Genomic DNA, 10,625 nt, shown 5'->3' on the forward strand with positions numbered 1-10,625 from the left:
GCATTTATCTGAAATAAAAAGCTTTTGTAACATTATACACTATACCATTCAAAAGCTTGGAGTCAGTATGATTTCTTTCTTTTTTTTCTTTTTTTTTTTGGAAAGAAATGATAGAAATTAATACTTTTATTTAGCAAGGATGCTTTAAATTGATCAAAAGTGATGATAAAGACATTTATAATGTTTATAATGTTACAAAAGAGTTTGATTTCAGATAAATGCTGTTCTTCTGAACTTTCTATTCATCAAAGAAACCTGAAAAAAATCTACTCAGCTGTTTTCAACATAATAATCAATTATTTTGAGCAGCAAATCAGAATATTAGAATGATTTCTGAAGGATCGTGTGACTGGAGTAATGATGCTAAAAATATAGCTTTGAAATCACAGAAAGAAATTACATTTTAAAATATTTTCAAATAGAAAACCGTTATTTTAAATAGTAAAAATATTTCAAAATGTTACTGTTTTTGCTGTATTTTGGATCAAATAAATGCAGGCTTGGTGAGCAGAAGAGAATTCTTTAAAAACATTAAAAATCTTATTGTTCAAAAACTTTTTACTGGTAGTGTATGTTAGTGTCACGAATCCGGTCCATGAACTTTCCTTTTCATTGACTCTCGCACCACACAAACTGTTGCATAGCACCCCGGACTACAGGCCTGCTGTATGACCACGTCTCTGTCTTTATCAAATAAAGCTTGCACATGGATCCGCAAGTCTCACGTCTCGTCAGCCCCGTAACAGTTAGCCTATAGTTATTAACTATAACTATATATATTAACTATAACTATATATATAATTAACTATATCGGAATTATATTGTATCCACCGAAATTCAGAAATATATCGTGATATACATTTTGGCCATATCGTCCAGACCTACCCATACATATGAAGTTGTATATGCGACACTAACATTAAAAAATATCAGTTTTCTAATCTCGCAGCATGTTAAAATTGTTTTGAAGTCATAACATAATATTGTGCAAGGAATTGTGTGAAAATTAGGCTTTCTTAATCGAATCGCTGGCCCTGTAAATTATAATTTGTGTGAAAAAGAAATAAAAGTTGGCATTTACTGCCTCTAGTGTTAATTTCAACTGGAAACTGCAGTGATTCGTATGCATAGGTACATTTTTTTTGAGTTTTGCAGAAATGTATGTAGTGGCACATATTTCCAATGAGCCTGTGTAGGCTTTTTACATTTTTTTCAACCTTCAAACTAAACTTACGATTTCAGCTGGAGAAGTTGAAATCCCGTCTGGCTAGCGTGCTTCAACAGCACATCCCATAATGTTTAAGAATTAGAATTAGAATTACACCTGTATTTAGTATTGTCACCTTGCTATTGACAAAAACACAACTTAATGCCAGGTGTAAACAGGGCCTAAGTCCAAATAAATCGCTGTATATGTCATCCACAGCAATCTGCAGCGAGGAAAAAAAGATGAGGTCAATGATTTTCAATGAGAGTTGCTGTTTTCTGGTGACATGAGTGATTAAGGCTTGGCTGCAGTTCAACAAAACTGAGACGTTTCACTTTATGCAAATGAGTAGTGAGCAATCGGAGCAAAGACGTGCGATCATGTGATCTGTCTCGTGTGAGATTAAGGATGTGAGTCGTAAAGAATATAATGATTTTGATTCCTCTTAATGATTCCATTTCCTCAACAGTTTAATTCATAATTATTTTTGTACTTTAAAGGAATAAATGAGAAATGCTAATTTATTGGAAAAAAGAAATGCTTTCAATCATTTTAGCTGGAAAAAAAAAAAGAATTACTTCATTTTTTTTTTTACTGACAATACATTTAATTTGTGAGATTTTACTCAAGACCACCAACATTATTAACACCAAGTCCTAACCGGACACGTGACGTCACAAGACATGATAAAAATCCTAATCAGCCAAGTTGGCTATATCTGACAAGCAACAGGAAATTCTGTTTTTGGATTGCTTTCTATTTCTGCTACATCACGGCTGACAGCTGATTGCATTTTATATAATATTAAAATCATTTCATTTTAGTTTGGATATCATTGTGCATGACTTTAATAGCCATAATGAAAGTAACAACGGATAATTTACCACATATCTTGCAAATAGTTTTTAATAATTTAATTGTGTAATTTTCCATTTTGTTGCGAGTGTGAGACAGTGTGCTTGCAGAGAGAGCCCACCCACATGCTCTTCTGACTGACTGTGATTCATTTTGTTGCATCTTGTAGCCGTGTCGTGTCTGGTATGGACAGAAAAATTGCTTTTCACTGGAATCTCATTGCATGGTGTCTGCTTTCGAAGAGCCTACTAGCGGCCAACAGCACAGCGACCTGGTGACCTCAAAAACCAGGAAGGGCATAAGAAATTCTCTAAGCGAAAGAGCATTTCTGATCAGCTATTTTCAGACTTTCAGAAAGAGACTGCAAACAGTAAGCATAGACTTTTGAATAAAAGATGTACACTTTGCATGTCTAGTTTGGTTTAAATTGAATGATGCATGGCACATAACATGTGGCACATGTTTAATTGATATGCATGTGTCAATGCATTCATTGAGTCCTGCCAGCGTGAAGCCGGTATAAATATTGCAGTTTTATGGCTCTTCTGTTGAGATGGAGCCCAGGAAGACACTATACAGCCTCGAGATGTGGAATCCATAATCCATTAAATTACAGGAACATTCCTAACCAATGCCATCAGATAATGCAGATGTCAAAATGTGACACTAAATATATCTATTCGGAACATACAACAAAACTGAATGGAATGTTGAGAAATACCAAAAAGAAAGATCATTTTGTTGTCACGGGCAACTCTCACCATTGCGAGGGAGTGAAAGTTGTGAATTCTGTACATCTTGGTCATTAAATTCTAATAATATCATAGAGTACTGCATGAATAAACATAACCTCATGCATGATTGGTGTTGCAGGATCTTTCAAATTACTGAGACGAAGAAAAATGCCCCAAAACTTAGTACATGTAGCGTTAAGGTGTTACAAGCATGATTTAAGTGCACTAATAACTAATAAAATGTGATACTCTACAAAATATTTGAACATGTTGTGTAGTTTTATGTTTATTAGAGCATGGAATTGTTAGCAATATTGAAAACAGCAAACAAACACTATTTGTAGTTCCTATGAAGGCATTAGGAAGCTCACTAGATTAAAGAGCGAGAAAAATAGAAGCAAAAAATGCAAACAGACCTGTACTGAGGGGAAGGAATGCCCTTTGCGTCACAGGTCAGCGTAGCCTCTTCCTCCAGTGAGCCCACTGTCAGATCACTGGGCTCCATTCGCCACTTCGGTCCATTGAAAGACTTATAATCCACACACTCTTGAGATCAAACAACAGAATACAATTACATATTTGTATTTTAATGCACAGTTTAAGCTGAAGTGTGTCCTTTTTCCAATATTAAAATCCTTTTTGCTATTATAACTTAATGGAATAGTTTACCCAATCAAGAATAGCATCATACCTGTTCTTTTATAAGGAGAGACAATTATATGTAAGCCATACTGTAGGTTTATTCCTTCAAAAGATAAACCGTAAACACTATGGCTTTGTGACGCTATTAAAACATTGATCTGTTTGTCTGAGTATCCCAGGCAGCCGGAGAGAGTGACACTGACTCAAGCAATGGTGTGAGCTTGGTGGCAGGAATAATGCCTGACTAATTTGTCTGACCAAAGGCTGCTGGGTTTAAAGTCACCATGAATTCAAGATTGACAATCCTTATTGTTAAGGAAAATTACAGGGTTTATTATAAATGATTTATCTTTGTATTCATCATTATAATTTTTTTTTGTAACATTTAATTAAAGACTTCACCTCCTCCTCTATTCTCTGATGACATGTGCACCATTAAGACGAAAACAACGATCCAATCAATTTCCAATGGACAAAATCAAGCCCCATTTTTATCTTCAAAATGCTGTTTCATCGGATATTGATCAAAATAGAGAATAAAAGATGATTGCAATTTCCGTTTCATGCAGACTTTAAGAAACCTGCTTGCAATTAATAATTTTTGCAATTCCTTTATGTTACGCTTAGTAAAAAACAAAAATGACACACTTCAGCTTTAAAGGGGTCCTATTATGCTCTTTTACAAAGTCTTGATTTTGTTTTGGGGGTGTACTAGAACAGGCTCTCATACAAGGTTGTTCGAAAAACACATTATTTTTCACATATTTTACATTATTACAACACCTCTCTACCCAGTCTGGCATGAAAAGCTCGAATAGTTCCTGTATCAAATGAAGGCCCGCCTTCTGAAACACGAAATGTGTTGTGATTGGTTAGCTAGGCCAGTGTGTGTTGTGACTGATCGGGAAATGTCATGCCCCTTATCATCGCCTGCTGCGAGCTTCAGTGTAAATATTGCATCAATATCAAATCAATTTGAGCGCGATTTAAACCCGGATGATTGTAACCACTCTAAGTTCGTCTGCTTTGGGAAAGCTAGCGTGTCTCTGACATAGTGATAACACTCGTTGCCTTCTCTAGTGCAGCTCAACCAGGTCTCATCCCATTCGTCGATATTTGTTATTATCACAAATCCCGGAAAATATGCGTTGTAGTCCAAACGAGTTGTTCGTTGTAGTTTTTGAAAAGTTATTTCTGTTAAATGAAATATCTCCTTTTGAATTGGACTTTGTAACTTTGCAGATCTTTTTTATGCTCAAACAGCAACATTACAGACTAACTAAAGTTGAAAAGTGAAAAAGCATAATAGGACCCCTTTAAATTCAGCTTATTTGACATTAACAAAAGAAAATTCTATTTGGTATGGTGCTAAAGGCATAGTTCAATTTGAACATGAAAATTCTCTCATCATTTGCTATGGAACATAAAAGAAGATATTTTGAGAAATGTCACAGCTGCATTTTGTGCATACAGTGGAAGTCAACCAAAACTTGAAGTTTACCATCATTAAATTATCTTCTTTTGTTTTCTGAAGATGAAAGTCATACATGTCTGGAACAATATGAGGGTGATTAAATTATGGCAGCATTTCAATTTCGAGTGAACTATCGCTTTAAGACCTTTTAAAAAGAAGTCTGTGGGTAAATATTCTGCAGATGACAGAGGCTGCGCAGTAACAAGCATGCATAAAGAGTGCAGAAACACGGACCATATGTGGTGAGATCACACCAGGTGTGTGGGTTCTAATCAAGTGCTATGCTCGCATCACTCAATTTCTGCTTAAGATGTTATCAAAGTGGCAAATTCACAGGAATCGTCACATTTAAGTGTGACATTTGTTTAGATAATGGGAACTAAGGCGCTCTGATATGACATTTACATTGTGCACCTTGAAGTTATACTTTACAATACAGTGTCTTTCTACAGTACTTCTTATCCTCTCCTCAACTTGACTGAAATTCTCAGATAAATGGAATGTCTCCATTTAGTGTTATGTTGCTTTTAAAGGATTACTTCATCTCAAGATGAAAAGTCCTATGACTCTTTTTTTCCATAAAAGATAAAAGAAGAAAATACAATTACAATGAACATGGACTGAAGGTTGTGAGCTTCAAAAAGGGCACAAAAGCAAAGAAAGTACAACTTGTATGCTGTATAAGGGTGTGCGATATATATCTTCTACAATAATATGGTAATAATAATTGCTGTTTTTACGTTGTTCGTTTAGACATTATTGAGTTTATCTCCCATTAGTAAAAAACCTTACTAGTTAAAGGAGACATATTATGCCCCTTTTTACAATATGTAATACAAGTCTCTGGTGTCCCCAGAATGTGTCTGTGAAATTTCAGCTCAAAATACTCTACAGATAATTTATTATATCATTTTGAAAATGCCTATTTTGAGTGGAAGCAGAAATACACACTTTTTCGGGCCTGTCTCTTTAAATGCAAATGAGCTGCTGCTCCCCGCCCCCTTTTCCAGAATAGAGCTGTGTCATTACAGCTCGGACCTGCTAAAAACATCTGTTTTGGTTCTGATTCTCATGTTTATCGCACTGAAATCATGCGTTTTAAACCATATGAGTTTAAACTTCTGATATACAGTTTTCTGAGCGCACACATCCGAAGCACACGGACAGAAAGCGGCTGTCACAGCATGCGAGTACTAAACTAAGTTCTCATTCACACACAAGTTTACTTTAAAAACACACACGAGTTACAAAAACAGTGGGTTATGTCTGTGAAGGTAAACAGCTGGGAAATAAATTGCTTGTTTATTTTAGATCTGTGTGGCAGCAGCAACATACAGTAGCCTAAATAAATCAATAAATCCACTGCTCTGTTGTCTCCTCTGAGGCTGGGACTCTAAATATTGTTCTGTGCTCGTCTGTGCAGCTAAAGGCAGAACACTTTAGCATGTTTTGCTCAAACTTTCACCATGGCATTAGAACTAGTACATCGTTGTCACTTGCAAAATCACAATGATGACGCCGTGGGTGGAAACTTACAGATTAAGGGGCGGTAATATTATAATGAGATCCCTTTGCCACGTCACCAAGGGAGCGAAATCAGACACGCTCATTTTCTCAGATGCTTGCACAAAAAGGCTTACCAAACCAAAGTTACTGGGTTAATCTTTTTCACGTTTCCTTGGTTGGTAGATGCACCGGGGACCTGATTATAGCACTTAAAACCTGGAAAAGTCAGATTTTCATGATATATCACCTTTCAATTATTTTTTCCCCAAAATCATTTCAAATATCAGTATTCAACATTTAGTTTTTTGTTTTTTCACATTTTGTCCCCTCTGAGCTGCATTAAACAATGCATCTAAATGCCACTTCAGATGCAGTTTCTGTGCCATTTTGTTGATACTGATTCATTTGATTGAACAGCTCTATAGTGCCTTACTATTTGAATTGAATTTATTGATTACATATAAAAATTTGGCACAAAAGATGATGCATACATTTAATTAGGTTAGAAAAAATTGGCATTATAAAGGCAAAAAAAAAAAAAACTTATTGAAAAAGTGAATTTCTGTTACTGCTGCAAACGGACCACTTCACAGAATATGAAGTATATCAAAAGCTTTGGGATTCAGCTGTCCATGGCAGTCCTAAACATGCCAAGGTATCAGCACAATAATACATTCAGCAAAATATTGTCTAATTATCGTTATCAACAAAATTCCACAAAATATTGAGATATCATTTTTTTTGTCATTATCGCACACCCCTACAATAGATTTGTCTGAGGAACAGGCTGAATATGATGATATGATGAATAAATTAAACACATAAACATTTACACACACATCTATAAAAGACTCCAGAAGACTTGATTGACTGTTATAAAATGTTCAAATTATCGCTGACCTATCATCAATATTTGATCATTTTTAATAACTTTATTTTTCAAAATTTCCTTTTTGTTTTTTTTAATAAATATATTCTTTTTCAATACCTGGAGTACCTCATTTTAATGGGGACATTAATTTTAGAGAGCACAGAGGTCTTACTTGATTTTTGTCATTGCTTTTCTTATAAGTGACGTGACATGTGACATGTGGCCAAGTATGGTGACCCATACTTGGAATTAGTGCTCTGCATTTAACCCATCCAAAGTGCACACACACAGCAGTGAACACACACAGCAGTGAACACACACCTGGAACAGTGGGCAGCCATTTATGCTGCAGCGCCTGGGGAGCAGTTGGGGGTTCGGTGCCTTGCTCAAGGGCACCTCAGTCGTGGTATTGAAGGTGGGAGAGAGCGCTGTACATTCACTCCCCCCACCTACAATCCCTGCCGGTACGAGACTCGAACCTGCAACCTTACAGTTACGAGTCCGACTCTCTAACCATTAGGCCACGACTTCCCCCCTTCCTAATATGCACAAGTCAATTATGAGCTGTTCAGATGACTGACAATCTCATGTGTGATTTATTTATTTATTTTAATATTTTTTCTATTAATTAATAACTAGAGTTTTTTTTTTGTTATGGATGTCCTAACTGGGATACAGGATTTGCAATTTTCAGAGAGTTCAATTAAATGTTCATGTAAAATTTTGGTTAAAATAATATTGCAATATCAATATATCAATCGCAGGTCCCTAAATCGAATCAAATCACAATCAGATCGCAGCATGTTTTGGTCAAATATCGTATTGCTTGCAGAGAATCTGTTTTCAATCATATCATGATGAAACATCCAATTTTCACCACTAATAAACAAATAATTTTTTGAGTTGAATTTTTTACAAATGAATCGTTCATTCAGTTTGAATGATTCATTCACAAATCAAACTGATCCTCGAATTCAACTCACAGACTCAATGATCCCGTCACAGCTGTTAACAGCTCACAGGAGGTGAAGAATGACTCAAATTACAATCTGTTCCTCACTCAAAGCTATCGTACGGCTTCAGAAGACCTGAAATACAGCACGCATGTTGTACAGACCACTTTATGGTGCTTTTGCATCCTGTTTGAAGCTTGAAAGCCTCAGCGGGGACTCATGGAAAAGAGCAATCAGTAAAAATATTCAAAATATCTTCTTTTGTGCTTTTGTGAAAGAAAGTCATAGATATGAATCGACATGAGGGTGAGTATAAGAAGACAGAAAGCATCATTTTTAGGTGACCTTTCCCTTTAAGAGATGAAGCTCTGAGGGTGATTTGGTATACAAATATAAATCAGAATATTCCAAGTGAATTCAAATTGAGAGAAATAATTTCCCCTCCCACATCTGTAGGATGTGGAGCCATAAACTGTGACATACTAGTTCAATTTCCTTGGAGGACACATTGTATCGAAGCCTCCAAAGCCTTTTATGACACAACACAATTCATTTTCAAAATGACTGCACAGCTTAATTGAAAGCCCCTCCACCACGTCCAAAACACGTCCTGTTCCTGTAAGCCTGATTCTGTGCGTCAGGGTCTATTACTGTCTTCCGTTCATAATCAAGATATGGACTGATAGCAACAAATGCTGCAACAACACATTTGTTTCTGTCTGCCGTGGATTCACACCGAAACAATAAATGACCAGACAGGTTGACCACATACATAATGCTTCATTAAACAAGGGGATGCTTTTTTGGGGAGCACTTGTCGTATATGTACAGTCAGATTTCTCTTTTTAACTTCAAGTTTCAGAACATTGTTATAGTCTACCTAAGAAAAGATTGTTAAAGTTGATAGAGACATAGTTGTGAATACACCACAAGAGCCACAGAGGGAAGGAATTACCAATTCATTTTACCTGCAAGATATTCCATGATTGATAGCAGCAAAAACTGTTTCCATAGTAACAGCATCTTCAGCTGCCAGGGGCGAGTGTTACTTGAATCCAGTGCGCCGTGAATGAACGGCTGCTCTCTCTCTGACCTGAAAACCACCTGACCTGTTGAGGACCAAATTATGAGAAATTAGAAATACTTTGTTATACACTCTTAAAATAAAGGTGCTTCACGATGCCATAGAAGAACCTTTTTGTCTAAATGGTTCCATAAAGAACCTTTAACATCTGGAGAACCTTTCTGTTTCACAAAAGGTTCTTTGTGGAGAAAGAAGGTTCTTCAGATTATAAAAAGGTAAGAAAGAGATGGTTCTTTAAAGAACCTTTGACTGAATGGTTCTTTGTGGAACCAAAAATGGTTATTTTATGGCATCGCTTGAAGAACCTTTTGAAGCACCTTTATTTTTAAGAGTATAGGTAGTCCAGTCTATTTTTCTCAATTAACTCAAAAAAATTAGTTTTTACGCAAAAGAAAGCCACCAGGTAATAAGCAGTGGCTGCTGTGTGTTTACAATATGCATTATGCGGAGAAATTATCACAGCGCTAATGAAACTAATGTGGTTTAAAAGATCACAAGTGAGATCACTTGCATTCAGAACAATACTCTTTTCCATAATGCAAATTGATATTGATCGGCTGGAGATTTTCACAATAAAAAAAGCCTAATTAACAGCTGCAAAAATCTGCATGTATATGCTTTTCACTTAAAATCACCTATATAAACAACATGAACACACACAAAAAAAGCATTTTAGCTTAATGTGTCTTAATACATTAATGTCCGGTTTCACAGACAAGGCCCCAGACTAAAATGCATGTTTGAGCTGTCTTAACTAAAAGCAATTTGCACTGACATATCTTAAAATATGTCAGTGCTACTGATTTATATCAAGATGCACACCAATAATGTTTTTTTTCTAAGGTACATTAAAGGGGTCATAAGATGCAATTTAAAATTTTCCTTTCTCTTTGGAGTGTTATAAGCAGTTCGTGCATAGATAAGATCCCTAAAGTTGCCAAACCCAGAGATAGTCTTTATAAAAGTTGAGACTTGTCCACGCCCTCCTAAAACACCTAGTTTAAACACGCCCCCCACATGTCTACGTCACTGTGTGGGAAGATTTGCATAACACTGCCCAAATGTTCATGCAAAGAAAGAAGGCGTAACTTTTATTCTCGCTGTAGAATTCAGTGTTACACCTAGGTTTATGGCTTTTTTTTGGGGGGGGGGCGGGTATTTTTCCAACCTTATGTTTGGTCTTCCAAAAGAGGACACAAATAGAAATCAGTGGTTAAGTTGTATTTACAACACTGTTCCAAAACAGTTCAACCCAAATATTCAGATGAGTGCTGCGCATTTTATGGAGGACTGTTTCCT

The 10,625-nt window shown here is 36.0% G+C and overlaps 1 protein-coding gene across 1 annotated transcript in view; it reads right to left on the minus strand.

Moving 5' to 3' along the window:
- Positions 1 to 9,340, minus strand: part of LOC107568042 (contactin-3-like) — an 81,011-nt gene extending 71,671 nt beyond the window's left edge. The window contains exons 1-2 of the mRNA XM_016253879.1: positions 9,211 to 9,340; positions 3,213 to 3,342 (exon numbers count right to left, since the gene is read on the minus strand). Of these exons, the coding sequence (XP_016109365.1) occupies positions 3,213 to 3,342; positions 9,211 to 9,265 (185 nt within the window). The 5' untranslated portion in view covers positions 9,266 to 9,340. The remainder of the gene's footprint in view (positions 1 to 3,212; positions 3,343 to 9,210) is intronic.
- Positions 9,341 to 10,625: the final 1,285 nt, after the last annotated feature.

The sequence above is a fragment of the Sinocyclocheilus grahami genome, unplaced genomic scaffold (genome assembly GCF_001515645.1).
Source record: "Sinocyclocheilus grahami isolate Dianchi unplaced genomic scaffold, SAMN03320097.WGS_v1.1 scaffold1209.1, whole genome shotgun sequence".
NCBI lineage: Eukaryota > Metazoa > Chordata > Actinopteri > Cypriniformes > Cyprinidae > Sinocyclocheilus > Sinocyclocheilus grahami.